Genomic DNA, 17,398 nt, shown 5'->3' with positions numbered 1-17,398 from the left:
AAATATGCACATTATGCACACCTAGACACCACATCTCAACTGAGACAGGATTCAGGAAACACATCAGATGGTAACTCATTACTGTCAGTTCACAAATTTGAACAATCACCACCACACTAAAATACCTGACATCAGGAAGATGTCAGATTTAAACTCACAAGTATCTCTCCTCATCTCTCACAATACTCAGAAAGGAATTGTGCTGCACCACTACATCAATTGAAATCCAGTAGAGATTTGTTAACATTTGTTAATATGTGTTAACATTTGCTAACATTTGTTAACATGTGTTAACCAGCACAATACCCAGTGATGGCACTGAGCAGACAGAGCTCCCCACACGCTGTTAGCACTGATTTGTATTGCCAGCTGACTTTCCAACACCTGGTCAATCCAAATCTGTGTTTCTAAGCAACCAATCGATGTTGGGCAAGAAAAAACTAATTTTGAAGTACATGGGTACTGCATCCCTTTAATGTACTCTGTTATTGATATAAGATTGGTTTATGCTCAAAGACTGGAAGAACAACTCTGCCCTACCCTGTCAACTGTGCTATGTTAAAAATATATATATTAAAAAAATAAATAAATACACACTCCCCCCCCCATCTGAAGTTTTACTGGAAATTGTTATAAGCATGAGACAAAAAGACATGCACATTTCTGCTTGGGTGCCAATCACTGATAGTCTAACAAAAGGAACAACTACTAAAAAAGTAACTGTACATCAAACATGCCCTGAAGGACAAGCAAATCATTTATCCATGTATTTATTACCAAGAATGCACTTAGATAACAATATGAAGCTGCAACAAACTACATTTTTCAAAAGCCATCAAAGGGATTTAGAGACACAGGTTGCGTTCAACAGCAGACTACCACTTCTGTATCACTCTGTGCGGCACATCACAGGCTATTCTGCCCTGTGTCTATGCTGAAAGCACAAAGACACTTTGGGCATACCCTACAGTGACATACCTACATAGACTCCAGGTACAAGAGCTGGAGCCTGGATTTTACAACTCACTTTACCTGGTACCAAGCATAATGTTCATGGCCTGTATTCAGTATTCCAGGTATGAAGACACAACAGCATATTTATGGCACAAAATATTTTTAAAGTATTGTGTGTGCCAAGATTTGAAAATAGTATTAACAAAATGTTTTTACACCACATTGAGAAAGCTCACCTGCCCAAATTAAAAAAATTGATAACTGTTAATCCCCCTCTTTAGAGACTTCTAGTAACAACAAAATGTTCTTGCTTAGAGGCACAACAACCTCAATTGCTATTTCATTAGCTTTCAATTTCTGGGATTTCAGTTTTGTACCAGTATTTTCACTTTCGTACCCTGTAGTACTTCTAACGTGACTATTGGCTTTTTGCTGGTCAGGGAATAAATCTATTTCAAAGAACGTATAGAAATCTGTAACCTGTCTCCTTCTCTAAATGTTAACACATACCTGGGGATAAACAGAAATAACAGTAATGTTTTGACCTTTTTTTTTTTCTATCAGCCAACAATTCTGAAGTCTTTTAAAAATGTGAGTATTATCCATTCCATTTACAGGTTAAAAAAACAGGGAAAATGAAACAACTACGAAACCCAAGGTTGTACCAATGGGTTAGAAGAAAAAAACTGCTTTCTCAATTTTGCTTCTAAGACTGGCTTTAGATTTTTGGAATCTGAACTAGTACTATAACAATTAAGCTAATCACACCTTCCACAAAGAAATCCTATCATTTGTTACAAAGGCCTAACTACCCTGAACTTATATACTTTAGCCACTACACCTGATAGTACTTTGTTGACAGGCTAACACTTATTACACCAACTCCTCTAAGCTCAAGCACATACCCAAGTTAAAGCCTCACTACCCAGAGAACGGTGCATTAAACCCAGGCCTTCCCCACACCTGGAAATGCCTGGGTTTACTATGACAAGGTGCATTACCTCTACAAAGACACTGGCCTCCATAGAACCAGAGGGAAGAGAGCACCATGCACATGAAAGTGCAGGCCTGAGCTGTGGCAAGACTAGAGCTGGAAACCAGAGCCCTTTGGGTGAGTGGAAGGGGTTTCCCAGAGCAGCAAAGGGAGTTAAAGGAAACCAACAATCCACTCCCCGCGGACAAGGTGAAAAAGGACGAGCAGGCAGCTCGGGGGTGGCAGAGCCCGGCTTCCCGCTCGACGCCCCCCGACGGACTCCCCTCAGGCCGGGCAGGGAGGCCGTTACCTGAGCCCAGCAGCCCGGCCAAGCCGAGGGCCGCTGGCGACAGCAGTGGGGGTAAAAGGCCCCGGCAGCCCGACAATGGCGGCACCAGGAGAAGCTGCCGCAGCGCCTACCGCCGCCGCGCCGCGGCCGTACTGCCGCAGGGCCCTGCCGCGACCCATCGCCATGGCCAGCTGCACCGCGGAGCTGCGGCTTCGCGCCGGGGAGGGGCCGCTGCCGCGTCCCCCGTGAAGCCGCGGGGCGGTGCCCAGCCCGGGGGAGCGGCGCCCGGCAACGCTGCCCCGGGGAAGTGGGCGGGCGTCCGCCGGGCCGGCTCTGCATTCCTCCCCTTTGTCACTGCCCCGGGGAAAGGCGATCTGTGGGGGTACATGGTCGAACCTAAAGGAGTTTGTTCTTAATTGGAGGGCAGGGACACCGCCTCCCCGAGGCGTATTAGAGATCCATGTTGGGCAAAATAAAGACACATTAACAGAATCACAGAATGGTTGGGGAGGAAGGGGCCTCTGGAGATCATCTAGTCCAACCCACCTGCTAAAGCGGGTTCACCCAGAGCAGATCACACAGGAATGTGTCCAGGTGGGTTTGAATGTCTCCAGAGAAGGAGACTGCACAGCCTCTCTGGGCAGCCTGTTCCAGTGCTCTGGTACCCTCAAGGTAAAGAAGTTTCTCCTCATATTCAGATTAAACCTCCTGTGCTTCAGTCTTCACATTGCCCCTCATTCTTGCTTCTGGCTATTTCTCTAGCAAGGCCACCCGTTTCCTCATGAGCAAATACAAGTTTTCACTCTTACAACTTGTAATTTTGTGACAAAAGTTAAGAATTATTCTACATCATATGGTAGTATGATTAGAATATAAAGAAATTCATGTGCATTACAATCACTAGCTCAGAGAGCAATCACAATGTTACGTGTATTTATATGTGGCTCTCTCCATCACCATCTTTTTTTTCTGGTGTAACTCTTAAACTGAGGTCGATCTGACAGAGAAACAAGGCCAAATAATTAGTTTTGTGAAAACAGGTAGATGACAGGAGAGTGCCTCTGCTAAAGAGGAGGCTTTTCAGTCTTTGCATTCTTAGATGCCTAGAAATCTATATGCGGTATTCTTTAAGGTATTTTTCATAAAGGAGTTGGTCACCATAAAACCAACCGTGCTTCCCTTCAGCTTTCCCGAGCGTCCGCCGTGCGCTGCAGTGGGCGTCGAACGCACCAGCGGGGCGGCCCCGGGGCTGGGCGGCTGTGGGACCGCAGTGGCCGCCCCGGGGGGTGAGCGCCGCACGCTCCCCTGCCCGCCGCAGCGGCGTTGGGTTCCCGAGCAGCCCAGTGTGGGGCACACGGAGACACACCGTTAATACAGCGGGGAGCCGCAGCGACTCCCGCCGTGAGCCCCCAGTCGGGACCTCGGGCGGGCGTCCTGTCAGCTGCCCCACGGGGAGCTCCGCGCTGCGCGCCCTTCCCGGGGAAGCCGGAGCACGGTCTGCTCAGGTATTCTGGTCTCCATTCGTCGAAACATCAATTGCACGGCTGCTGCGCAAGATAAAAACAGATATACATTTTTTTGTGTGTAAACATAGGGGGCGCAAAGCGCGGCGAGCAGCCCCGTCCCGTTCACCGCCCGGCGGGTCACCGCCCCGGCGAGGCGGGTTGCGGCGGCGCTCGGCATGGTGGTCACTGTAGTACTCTTGCCGGGAGCCGTTCTGAGCGGCGGGCGCAAGAGGGAGCCCGTTCAAACTACCGCTCCCAGGGCCAGCCGCTGCTCTCTTCCCCTCCACCCCCGAGATTTCCGCCGGGGCAATGGCGAGTGGCGGCTGCACGGCGGGTAATGCGGTCTCCTGACCCGAAGCACCGGCAGCAGAGCCGCGCTCTGGGCTGCAGGCTGCCCTGACTCTTCCCCGAAGGGTACCCCCCCGGGAGAACGGGGGTGAGCTGCTGAAACTTTCCGTTTCGCTCGGCTGCCTCCGCCGTACTTCCGAGAGGGCGCCTGGGAGCCGTGCCCCGGGATGCTGCCCGCCGCCCTTGCCTCGGCGGGGCAGCGCGGCCGGCGGCTGCGGGCCGCCCTGGGGCGGTGGCTGCTCGCTCCGCCCAGCTGCGCGCTGCTGGGGCCGGGGCCAGGGCCCTGTCTGGGGTGGCGGCACCAGCCCCTCTGCAGGGAGCCCCCCCCGCTTCTCTGGGCCGCCCGGCGCAGGTTCGGGACGCGGGCGGGTGGTCTGAGAGCGGAAAAACCCGGCGATAATAGCAAACAGGTGTCCGTGCAAAGGGATCGGAAGGAAGAAACGGTGCTGTCCGCTGCTCAGAAAGGTAAGATGGACTGTAGTCACTCGTGAGTGGGAACACTGAGCGCTGCTCAGAGAGACTGGCACTGAGAAATTACTGCCACAGCTGAGATTTTTAGAGCCCCAAAACTCAGGAATTGGAAAAAAAAAAAAAAAACAAAAAAAAAACAACAATTATCTGAAAAACAGCAAGCCCAGTTTGTTTGACATTGTGTTGTTTGCAGCAGTTGATACGTTTCCATGTATATATTGCACAAGCAGAACAAAAGTTACGTGTCTTCTTCCACACAGTGTAGATTTTACATCAGGGATAGAATCAGAATAATTTTGGTTGGAAGAGACTCTTAAGATCATCGAGTCCAGCCATAACCCAACTCTAGCACTAAAACATGTCCATGAGAACCACATCTATACATCTTTTAACTACCTCCAGAGGTGGAAACTCAGCCACTTCCCTGGGCAACCTGTTCTAATGCCTGACAACTTTTTCCATGAAAAATTTTTCCAATCTAAACCTCCACTGGTGCAACCTGAGGCCTTTTCCTCTTGTCCTGTCATTTACTACTTGGGATAAGAGACCAACCTCCTTTCAGGTAGTTTGATAAAGTCTCCCCTCAGCCTCCTTTTCTCCAGGCTAAACAGCCCCAGTTCCCTCAGCCGCTCCTCATCAGACTTGTGCTCCAGACCCCTCACCAGCTTCGTTGCCCTTCTCTGAACTTTACAGCACCTGTCACACACAGCCTGTCTTAATGCCATTAAAACAAGTTTACTTCCAGCTAAAGGGTCAAAGCTCTACACATGGTACTGGTTTCTTTATAGAATGATTGTCACTCGAGTTGGTCTCATTCATCTCAGTGAAAAGCGGTTACTACATAATTAGCCTCAGAAATTCTAGGTGTTTTGAAACTGTTTTTGAAAAACATCCTCAATTGATCAGAAAGCTGCAGGAAAAACATTTGTTAAAGTGTCCTTGGTAAGTTGTGCTTTGCTGAAAGGTGCACCTTATCACTTGAACAAATGAGTAGTCTCTTCCCAAGTTCTCAGAAATATTTTGTAACAGCAGATCTCATAGGACTTTTTTGCAGTGTATACCAACACTTTTACTAGTACATTACATCAAAACTAGCAGATTAAAAACTAATTGGTTAAACTGCAGTTCATGGTCTCAATAAATAAAATAAATATTTTTGGTCCAATATCCCGTCTTTTTATTGTTCACTTGATTGAGAATTCATAAAATCAGTTATTTTCACTGTGTGCAATTTAGAAGCTTACACTTATTTTTACTTCTCCCTTTCTTTGCATAAGGATTGCTATGATTATGGGTTTATATGGTAGCTTAAATACTGCAGTGCTAATACCTCGTTAGTTCTTAACTAAACTAGCTCTCCTGCTACATGAAAAGTAATAATAAGTGCTGTTCTGGGTGTTGAAAACACCTAGGAGGAAAACAGTAGTAAAGCTTAATATAGAGATATAGATATGCCCTGCACAACATAAGAGATGTTCCGTGGTCTCTTAGTGATGGGGCATTATGGAAGCTGATACTGGAATTTTTTCTTCTGCCAAAATGTTATTTGAGCTTTAGATTAATGCAGGAGCATTTGAATAAGAAAGTTATGCAAGTCTTACTATGCAAGATTGATAACTCCATTGTTTTCTGTCTATTTCAGTGAAACAAGCTGGAAGAGACTTTACCTACTTTATTGTGGTGCTTGTGGGAATTGGTGTTACAGGTTATTTTTTTAAACTATGTTCTTTATCAGAAGATGCTTTTCATTAATTCCATCTGGTTTGATTAGTTTTTCATTCCATTTGCTGTTGTTTCTGTTGCAGGTGGTTTGCTTTATGTAATTTTTAAAGAGCTATTCTCTTCTTCTAGTCCAAGTAAGATCTATGGAGATGCCTTGGAGAAGTGCAGATCTCACCCTGAGGTTGGTTTTTGAACTTTCTTCATAAGTTTATGTTTCTTACTGTCTCTCTTTGAGTCAAATGTTTGCACAAGGAATCTCACAACCAAAGTTACAGGAAGACCCACATGGTTCTTAGCAGGTGAACACCAGCAGATCTGCTGGTGCTTTTAGCTGGCCGGAGCTGGGTCAGCTCCAAATTGGAGCCTATGTTAGGACAAGTTAATGGGCCTGAGCTAATTAGCCTGCTAAAAGCCAAGTTAAGCGAGTGTACCAGGGCACAACAACTGATGTAACTGCAGTGTCTGCTCCTTCAGAGCATGTGCTTGTGTCTCCATACACAAAGTCTTATAGACATACCTGAGTGCCTATTAAATGTCGTATTTAAAGAGTTTTGCAGGTCAGGGAAGGAACTGATCCCGCTTAGTTTTGTAGATCTAGCCTGCTGTCTTTCCTCTGCACAGTTACTCTGTTGTGACCCTTGCGTTAGGGTTCTGTCAGTCTGCAAGCACTCCACAAGCATCCAGGAACTTAAACTCTTCATTCGAAACACAGTTCGCATTCCTGTAGACAACAGGAAAGAGAACAGCCATGTGATCACACATGCACATAAGATAGCTAGATGTAAATGAAAATCAGTCGAAAACTAGATTCTTAAAAACACCACTTGAGGTAAAACAGGGTTGCCGCATGTGCCACTGAGGCTAACCTAGAAATGAAGTGACAAGTTGTCACTAGAATAAAAATGAAGACTGCTTTGGAACAAGTTTGTAAAATTAAAACTTAAGTGCTTATACAGTAAAAATCACCCTCCCTTTCTAACAAAATATAAAGTAAATTTAAAACTAGGTTAATTTGGTCTGGCTTTATAGATCTGGGAAAAAATAAAAGAAAAAATAATTGAATTTCTTAAATGGTAGTGGGGTTTAGACAATGTGAAGGGGAGTGCACTTGCATTTTAAACTTCGAAACATCATCTTAGAGGAGACGAGCAAATATTTCCTGGGTTTTTTTTCCTTTTTACACAGAAAGTCAGTAAAGTATAAAATAAAAAGAGAGATTAAAATGTCATAATCAAAGAGGATGGTACAAATGGAAGGTATTAGTAGGATTTATTTTAGACATTTAATATGTGACTGTGGAGACAAGCACTGAAATACAGAGAAACTTTCATTACACTGTTTTCTTTCATAAATTCTTCTGTTCTTGACACATCAGACTTGCAAGGGGCATTTTGTTGAAAGAAAATGTATTCACAGCAGGGGTGTCAGCTGATACTGAATATCGGTTTGAATGTGATACCTTCTTACAACTCAAACCTCTTTTCTCTTGTAGGTAATTGGTGTTTTTGGTGAATCTATTAAAGGTTATGGAGAGGCAACAAGAAGAGGAAGACGACAGTTTGTCAGGTGCCCTTTGGTGTTTGCCACATACAGACACTCGTTTTTGAACAGCAAAGACATTTTGGGTCACATCATAGCAAGTTAGATCTCGATTAATGAACTGTATGCGATGTCCTTCTTACTTTTGAGTGAAAACGAAAGCATTTTTTTGCTGTACCTCTTGTGTGGCACATACCACTAAGTATGGTGCACATACAATATAAAACAGTAGTTCAGAGTGCCTCAAAATAAGCGATGGCCAGCATGGTAAACATAGAGCTGGTATCCAAAACATAGGATGAGTCTTAAGAGAGCAGTAGAGAGGCCTAGGCATGCATCTGGGGAGCAGGGATCTGACTGAAGTTTACAGTCTGAAACCCTCATATAGAGTGAAATTGTTCTTCGAGAGTTTTTCTCCTTTCAAAGCAGTAGTTGTTAGCAGGCCAGAAAGAGCAGGACATACTATTATAACTGTACAGGTTCTAGTCACTGCAGTGACTATATTGTCCCAAGCTGATATGCAGTGTTTCTGCCCATTTCTTACATTGCTTTTTGGTACTCGAGGCCACATCTCTCCTGTGCATTTAACAGAACTTCTCTCACCTAAACCTTTCATGAGTGTGTCTATTTATTATTCTCCTTTTGAAGGAAACAAAAGAACTAATTCTTACAAAATGTAGATCCTTCCTGCACTATAACCCAATAGGGGCTTTGTCTTTAGTGGGCTCTTTGACTTGAATTCATTCAAGGAGGTTTCATACAGGATGGGATACATAAGCCCAGATACACAATTTGAACCGTTAAATTGAGAATTTTTTTTTCTGGAGCAAGATGATTTTTACTGGTGGAATTATATCTTTTCACTAAACTCCGTGTAAATTTGTTTAAAGTGAGCTGCTAAATTAAAAGGATATGCACAAATATTTTAAGCAACAAACTGTAAATAAGTAAATGTACTGTCAGCTTTCCTAGTATTTAATTTCCATCATTTGGAAAGTCTAGTATTTTAAATAAATTTTTGAGCTGAGGACTTTGTAAGATTGTAGTGTTTGTGTCTGCAGTATAAGGATGACCTTAAATGTCTCAAAAATATACAGATTTTTTAATGTATGAACACCTTGAATGTGAGTTTACTACAGTAGGGCTCTTCATTCATCTGTTCTCTGTAGCCCATCATGTCACCTAAAACTGTACTGGAAATGTAATTCACAGTGTATATCTGAGTATGACTGATGGAAATACAAGCTAGGCATTTAGTAGTTTCAGGAGTAAACATGAACTGGCACCAGAACTGTAGTTTGACTGTTGGTTTCTGGAAGTGGTTGCCTTGAAAGTGATGTGACCTTTCTATTCATCTAACACTTGTGCATAACCTAACTCCAGTCTAAATATTGACATTTAGGTTGGAGATCTGATATCAGTGCCAAAGTTACACAACTTCAGGTGAACAAAATCATTATCAAAATAAGTAAAGCGTAAACTGTTTGTTTTGATGTGATTTAACCAACTTGATAATTAAGTTAAAAAACATTTTGTGTTGTTTGGCTTGGTAACTTTAAGTGCCTAAAAAAAGCCCTGGCAGCCTTGGTGACTTAGGTGTTCTGTTCTAGGTGTCAGGCTCTAAATCTGAGGATTTTTAAAAAATACAAGGAAATTCCAGAATCTTCAGCCATTGGATTGCTGCTGAGTTTTGAGGGGAGGACTGGGGTGGGAACACTTAAGCATCTGTTAATCCTCAACTGCTAATTAGTTCTTTTTTCTAACTGTGCTACTCTTTATATGCTCTACAGTGCGGCTTGGGAAGAGCTGTAGAGAGGAAGCCATGGTGGCATAAGGACTGTATCGGAATATACTTAATCAAAAAATAGTTAAGCAGCTCCTCTAAATAAGTTTAAATCTAAAGTTTAACTAGCATATAATATGTGTCCTTGCTGGGTGGGGTTTTGTTTTGTTTTGCTGTTTTTAGTCACATTGAATACATAAAGGATGGACTGAAACATATGCGTTTGAAGTTCTATATTGAGGGCACTGAATCAGGGAAGCGGGGAACGGTCCATATGGAAGTCAAAGAGGTATGTACGATTGCTTGAAATAGCTGACAAGATTAATGTGAAGTTTACACTACTGAAGAGGAAAAAAAAAACAGAACCTGAAATTGTTTTCCTTACAGAATCCTGAAAGAGGAAGATTTGAGGTCCGCTACATATTTGTGGACGTTGACACCTATCCTAGAAGAACTATTGTCGTAGAAGACAACAGATGATAGCCCGTGATCAAAGTTGCCACTTCATCTCGTTGAGCGTTGGGTAATACCAGTGTTGCCATTCTACACATGAATTCTTCAGTGTACCTGACTGTATCTTGCACCTTTGGGATTGTGCTACAGGACATCACCTCTCAGGGCCTCCATTAAGGTCTTTCATTGCAACAGATACAGGATTTGAAGTGAAGCCAATGAAAAACAGTAGAGCCATCACTTACGGCAAATATATTTGACATAGGAAAATAATGGCTCATAATAAACAGTTTGATGCTGGATAATACTTCTACACACTCAAAAACTGAGTCTTCCAAGATTTTAGGTTTGTTTGTGGAGCTTTTTGACTTCCTTTGCTTGGATTTTCTACTAGCACTGCAATAAAGAAAGTGGTATTTTAAGTTGTAGTCAATCTCACTGTTTTCATTGTGGATGTATTTAAAATAAGGATGTATATTAGTGATGCAAAGTGGATCTAACCCAAAGACATATAAGAATATGGGTTGTAGAGACATGCATCCTTGGCAAATGACTGAAGAGAAAGATTTCAATACTGTTATCTTCTAAGTAGATTAACATCACACAGAACAGTGGTGCTGTCTGCTCCTTCCAGCACTTGCCATGCTGCTCCACTAATGACAGTGGTGTAGCAGCTCAGCGCTGCCCACAGTTTCTCTATTAACTTAAGTAATCTAAATCTTCTGAGAAACAGATTAATATAGTTTTACCCAAACTGAAAAACTCAACTCATGACCAAATTTCTCACCTGTGTTTCTTCCTCAGTGCAACATGGCAAACATATCCCTGTGTGTTAATGATCACACTCAGTGGTGCCCATCTGTCAAGCAGCACCAACCAAAAAAGTTCAAGTTTTAGCTTCTTTAACCAATTTCTTAAACACCAACTAATGTGTTTTTCTGCAGTTTTCCATCCTATCTTAGGAGCTTTTTAGTTCACTGGTGAATTATCCCTACATTAAATATACACTGATGCTATCAGCCTTTATTATGAGTTCATTTAATTGTACATTTGGACTGTCCTGAAGTTCATACGATATTCCCTCATACAATGCCACAAGTATCTTATCTAGACCTTTAGTAATACTTTACTGGACTTCAGCTGTCTTGTTTATCTGCCTCCCAGTAATTTCATTTGTAACCCAGTAAAGATTTTTTTTATAAAGGAAAATACCTGAGGCCCTCATTGTTTCATTGCAACTTGCTGCGTTACATTCCATGTTTACCTGCCACCACTTGTGCCCAGTCACTGTAAGCATGTGTCATACCATGGTGGTTGCTGAAAACCACCTCTGCAAGAGTTTTGTCACAAGTGCAACATGGAGCAGATTTGTCAGAGCATATCAGAAATACTGCAAGTTATATATGTTTATAATTAATACTAAATTACTAGCCTTAAGCCCATAGTGTACCTTCATAAAAATGTCATAATTCTTCACCTTTTACAAAGCAAGACTAAATAAAAATACACAGTTTAAACTAGAAAATGTAATAACTATTTATATCAAGCTGCCTCAGAGCTGTCATAAACCTCAGTGTCAACAACAAAACTGACAGGCCGGGTTTTTTGCTGTAACTCTGTGTCCCAGCTTTGCTTTTTATTAATCCAACTGTGGCTTGTTTTCAGGGGGCTTCATAGCTGGGGAAAGGAATACTTCCTAAAGCAAGATGTAAAAACCATTTTTTTATAGTAAAAACATTTTTATAGTAAATGGTATAGGTACAGCAAAGAGGACAGCCATTAGGTTTATTTCTGTCTTGGTTTAGAGCCTTGTTTGCACGGAAGAAGCTGCCAGGACTAGAAACTTTCTGGGAAGGAAAAGATGCTGACCTCACATAATGATGTTTTTCCAACCAGTGCAAGTGTGTGAAATTCTATATCACGCTTGTGGTAAAACAGCAAGCATAGGCCATTTGGATTAATGTGCCTGTTTGGCTTTAGCTTGAGAAGACAAACTAAGAATTTGATTATTCGCAACTGGATTTATTTACAGTTTTTTTCAGTAGCAAGGACTTCTAACATACATGGAAATATAATGTATTTCAGGGTTTGCATGAAAGAACTGTCTGTTTGGGAATCAGATCTCTAGTCATTTGGTCACTTTGAGACATCAGAATAGAAGTTTTTAAAGTTATCTGTAAAGCCATCAGTACCACAGTTCTTGCACAAAGTGCCCTTGTCACACTTTGGCATGTGTCAGGCCTCAGTATTGTGCTCCCTAGCTGGGCATCAATGCTGCAGTTACAGGCGTCAGAAGGATTATTAGCAAAGTCAGTAATGATTCTGTCTGGCTCTGGCAGTCAGTCCATACCCACATGTGAATAATGGAGACAGACCAACACTGGCAATAAGGAAGAAACACCAGTGTAATTTAAAAGACAGAAGTGGATATGGAGTTGTTCATAGTGCAGCTGACCTTCATGGTTTCTCCCTGATGCTATGACTGTCTAAAAGCAAAGTACGAACCTCTGTTTTATGCACTGCATTTCAAGAAACTGGAGAATCCAGAGAAACAAGTCAGGTGATTACTTTCAAGCTTATTTTTTGTTACGGTAGCCCAAATATGACAGTTCTAAATAAGATGTTTCTCCTCCTGTACTTACATGGAGTGCAGTGTTGTCATGTTCACATCTCCTCTTTCTCCTGTGGAGTTTTAAAAAGGCAGGTGAGTGAACACACTTGTTTAAAGCAGCCGGCTATGCAGCTGTACTGGCACTTCACATCAAACAAAACATCTCCCAGTCTGGAAAGAAGCTGCAGTGGAGGAATATATAATCTATAAGTCATCTTTGTATATCATCCTGCATTTTAAATAGCCAAATACTAAAGAGGCAGGAAAATATTTTGCTGATAAAAACTGGAAAAATAGAATGCTGTTTGCTTTCAATCCCTGCAATCAGAATGCTAGCTAAATGCAACTGTAAGAGGAATGAGCATATACATCCAAAATGTTCATGAAGCCAAATAGTAGTATGGTGTCTTTTAAAGAGAACTATTTAGCCCTAAATAATGTTACCTTCAAAACATTCTGAAAAACACAATAATCCAGTTAAACTTCTTTCCAGGGGGAGGGTAGAGGAGAGGACACCGGGGGAACGTGAATCACAGACTCACAGAATCACAGAATGTTAGGGATTGGAAGGGACCTCAAAAGATCATCTAGTCCAATCCCCCTGCCGGAGCAGGAACACGTAGATGATGTTACACAGGAATGTGTCCAGGCAGGTTTTGAATGTCTCCAGAGTAGGAGACTCCACAACCTCCCTGGGCAGCCTGTTCCAGTGTTCTGTCACCCTCACTGAGAAGAAGTTTCTTCTCATATTTAGGTGGAACCTCTTGTGTTCCAGTTTGAACCCATTACCCCTTGTCCTACCGTTGGTTGTCACCGAGAAGAGCCTGGCTCCATCCTCGTGACACCCACCCTTTATATATTTGTAAACATTAATAAGGTCACCCTTCAGTCTCCTCCAAACTAAAGAGACCCAACTCCCTCAGCCTTTCCTCATAAGGGAGATGCTCTACTCCCTTCATCATCTTTGTGGCTCTGCGCTGGACTCTCTCCAGCCATTCCCTGTCCTTCTTGAACTGAGGGGCCCAGAACTGGACACAATACTCCAGATGTGGTCTCACCAGGGCAGAGTAGAGGGGAAGGAGAACCTCTCTCGACCTACTAACCACCCCCCTTGTAATACACCCCAGGATGCCATTGGCCTTCCTGGCCACAAGGGCAGAGTGCTGGCTCATGGTCATCCTGCTGTCCACCAGGACCCCCAGGTCCCTTTCCCCTACACTGCTCTCTAATATGTAATTTCCCAATCTATACTGGAACCTGGGGTTGTTCCTACCCAGATGCCATGCTCTACACTTTCCCTTGTTATATTTCATTAAATTTTCCGCCCCCCAACTCTCCAGCCTGTCCAGGTCCCGCTGGATGGCAGCACAGCCTTCTGGCGTGTCAGCCACTCCTCCCAGCTTAGTGTCATCAGCAAACTTGCTGATAGTACACTCAATTCCCTCGTCCAAATCGTTAATGAACATATTGAATAATATTGGCCCCAGTACTGACCCTTGAGGCACTCCACTAGATACAGGCCTCCAACTAGACTCTGCCTCATTGACCACAACTCTCTGGTTTCTTTCCTTCAGCCAGTTCGCAGTCCACCTCACTACCCAATCGTCCAGACCACACTTCCTCAGTTTAGCCGTGAGGATGCTGTGTCAGGCTGTGTCAAAGGCTTTACTGAAGTCAAGATAGACCACATCCACCGCTCTGCCATCATCTATCCACCTCGTTATGTCCTCATAAAAGTCAATGAGGTTGGTCAAGCACGACTTGCCCCTGGTGAAGCTGTGCTGACTGCCCCTAATGACCCTCTTATCCTTTATATGCTTTGAGATGGCACCAAGGATAAGTCGTTCCATCACTCTCCCAGGGGTGGAGGTGAGGCTGACCAGTCTATAGTTATCCAGGTCCTCCTTCTTGCCCTTTTTGAAGACTGGAGTGACATTTGCATTCCTCCAATCCTCAGGCACCTCTCCCATTTCCCAAGACTTGGCAAAGATGATGGAGAGTGGTCCAGCAATGACCTCAGCCAGCTCCTTCAGCACCTGCATGTGCACCTCAACCAGACCCATGGATTTATGGAAGTACAGATTGCCTAATTGCTCCCTAACCCAGTCCTCATCAACCGAGGCAAACTCCTCCATTGTCCTGCCTTCATCTGGGGTCTCAGGGGTACAGGGCTCCTCAGGACAGCCTCCGGCAGAGTAGACAGAGACAAAGAAGGCATTCAGTAATTCTGCCTTCTCTGTATCTTCTGTCACCAGGGCACCCACTTCGTTCATCAGTGGGCCTACATTGCCTCTGGTGTTAGTTTTATCTGCCACGTATTTGAAAAAGCTCTTTTTGTTGTCCTCAACCCCCCTCGCCAGGTTTAATTCTAAGGAGGCCTTAGCCTTCCTAGTTGCCTCCCTACACCCTCTGACAACAGCCTCATGTTCTTCCCAAGTGGTCAGTCCCTCCTTCCATGATCCTCCTCTTCCACTTGAGCTTACCCAGCAGTTCCCTGTTTAACCACGCAGGTCTCCTGGCTCCCTTCCTTGACTTCCTGCGTCGGGATGCTCTGATCTTGAGCCTGGCAGAAGCAATCCCTGAACACTAACCAACTATCTTGGGCCCCTTTACCTTCAAGCAGCCTTGCCCATGGGATTTCCCCCAGCAATTGCTTGAAAAGGCCAAAGTTTGCCCTGCTGAAGTCCAGGTGAGTGTAGCTGGTTTGTGTGAGCGTGGGACTGGAAATTCTTGTAAAGGGGCTTCCTAGTCTTTCAGAGGCTAGGGTTTTTTTTGTTGTTGTTATTATTTCCCTCCTCCCCCCCCCTTTTTTAAATTCTGTTTAGGTTTGTTTTTTCTTATTCCTTCTTTCTTTTTTTCCCCTCTTTTTTTTTTTTTTTTCTATTTTTTCTCCTTTTTCCCTTTTTTTTTTTCCTTCTCTTTTTCTTCCCTCATCTGATGGGTGTAGTGCTATTCTTGTGTGCAGGTTTTGAATATGAGGGTCTGCTGCAATGGATGGAGCTCCCTCACTTTCCCTGAAAACTCCAAATCCCAGAGACAATGTTGCTATGCAGACATTAAGGACAGGTGTGTGTCTCATGTAGAACAAAACTCTTTGTCCCATGTGTGTGTTCCTCCTTTGAAATAAAGATGCACCGCCCAGTGTTTCAGTGTTTGGTCCTTGGTTTTTATTATTTTAACTACTTATTTACTGTAAAATGTTTAGAATAAAAATTTAGATGAGTAGCTAAAAGGGTCTTTGGGGGTAAATAATGCCTATAATCTACACTAGCTATTACTTTAAACTCTGCAGACAGCAATTAACCCCAATTTACATAATAAAATTAAAAATAGCAGAATATAAATGCTGGAGCACTAATCGGAAGTAATACCTGTAAGTGAAAAAACCCTAGTTCATATTAAAAAAAAAAAAAAAGAAAAACCATGTGTGCTAGTTAATCCACTTATTAGTAAAGTACCAATTAAAATATTAGAGTGTAAAAGAAAAAACTGGAGTACTGTGTGCAATTCTGGGTGCCACAGTATAAAAAGAATATAAAGCTACTGGAGAGTGTCCAGAAGAGGGGTATGAAATTGGTGAAGGGTTTGGAGGGGAAGCCATATGAGGAGCGGCTAAAATCAGTTGATTTGTTCAGCCTGCAGAAGAGGAGACTGAGGAGAGGCCTCTTGGCGGCTACAGCTTCCTCATAAGGGGAGGAGGGGCAGGCACTGAGCTCTCCTCTCTGGTGACCAATGACAGAACCCGAGGGAATGGCAGGAAGATGTGCCAGGGGAGGTTTAGGTTGGACATGAGCAAAAGGTTCTTCCCCCAGAGGGTGGTGGAGCACTGGAACAGGCTCCCCAGGGAGGTGTCACGGCCCCAAGCCTGACAGTATTCAAGAAGAGACTGGACAAGCCCTCAGACACATGGTGTGAACTGTGGGGTTGTCACATGCAGGGACAGGAATTGGACTCAATGATCCTTGTAGGTCCCTTCCAACTCGGGACATTCTATGATTCTAAATTAGGCTCTTGGTAACATACAAGTCTTGTGGGAACTAGTCTCTTCTTTCCATGTTCCTTGTGAGGCTTAAGTTCTGTCAGTCCCTATGGACTGAGCTGGGATCCATGTTTAAAAATACATTTTCTCAAGTCCCATTTAAATCAAGCAAATATATGGGGACATCTTCATCACAATTAGGTGACGGTGGTTTGTCCAGCAAGACGTGTGTTTTATTTAGAGAGACTGATCTCATCTGCAATACCACTTTACCTGGTGGTACTTCTGCACTGGAGGAGAACAATGGCGTTCACTGAGTTTAAACATAATGTTTAAACATCATATTTTAGAACATATAATTTTGAAGACTCTTAGCCTAAGTTGTTCCTTAAAAAGTAATTCCTGCTTCACTAGATCATTGCCCTACCAGTAATCTGACCAGTGCTCCTTCTGCATGGCGAACAGCTCGGAGTGCTCCATCCTCCCCCTGGGTGATGCTTGCCTGGGGAGAAAGCAAAGTGACTGCAAGGTTCAGCTTCACGTTTTGGTAAACATAAGCAACAAACACATCAATATTCCCTTTTTAAAGCTCTTTCCTCTTTTTCTCTGGGAAAGAACAAAATCATAGCTTACGCCAGTTATTAATACATTTGCAGGTAAAACTGTCATGCTATTGTTACTAAAGCTGGCAAGAAAAAAACAACTGCCAGAACTGAGTGCCAAAACAATGACATTTTAGTGGAAATGAAACAAATTTTCCAGAGTTGAATT

General features: G+C 43.4%; 2 protein-coding genes across 5 annotated transcripts in view; one reads left to right on the top strand and one right to left on the bottom strand.

Annotated features, from left to right (window-relative positions):
* Positions 1-2,661, bottom strand: part of FBXO15 (F-box protein 15) — a 30,679-nt gene extending 28,018 nt beyond the window's left edge. For 2 of the 4 annotated variants that reach the window (XM_065053023.1, XM_065053024.1), the window contains exon 1: positions 2,238-2,644. In XM_065053023.1, coding sequence (XP_064909095.1) covers positions 2,238-2,401 — 164 coding nt within the window. In that variant the 5' untranslated portion in view covers positions 2,402-2,644. Of the gene's footprint in view, positions 1-1,955; positions 2,213-2,237 lie in introns of those variants that run through there. The other 2 variants (XM_065053025.1, XM_021291382.2) reach the window with 2 other exon arrangements.
* Positions 2,662-4,000: 1,339 nt separating this feature from the next.
* TIMM21 (translocase of inner mitochondrial membrane 21) lies at positions 4,001-10,459 on the top strand. Its single transcript, XM_005505289.3, has 6 exons — positions 4,001-4,534; positions 6,183-6,245; positions 6,346-6,443; positions 7,755-7,828; positions 9,768-9,873; positions 9,972-10,459. Exons 1-6 carry the CDS (start codon positions 4,237-4,239, stop codon positions 10,062-10,064), a joined length of 732 nt encoding a protein of 243 aa, XP_005505346.2. The 5' UTR covers positions 4,001-4,236; the 3' UTR covers positions 10,065-10,459.
* Positions 10,460-17,398: the final 6,939 nt, after the last annotated feature.

Source organism: Columba livia, chromosome 2 (assembly GCF_036013475.1).
Source record: "Columba livia isolate bColLiv1 breed racing homer chromosome 2, bColLiv1.pat.W.v2, whole genome shotgun sequence".
In the NCBI taxonomy this organism is placed as follows: Eukaryota; Metazoa; Chordata; class Aves; order Columbiformes; family Columbidae; genus Columba; species Columba livia.
The sequence above is the reverse complement of the archived record's forward strand: the minus strand, read 5'-3'. Positions and strand labels throughout refer to the sequence as shown.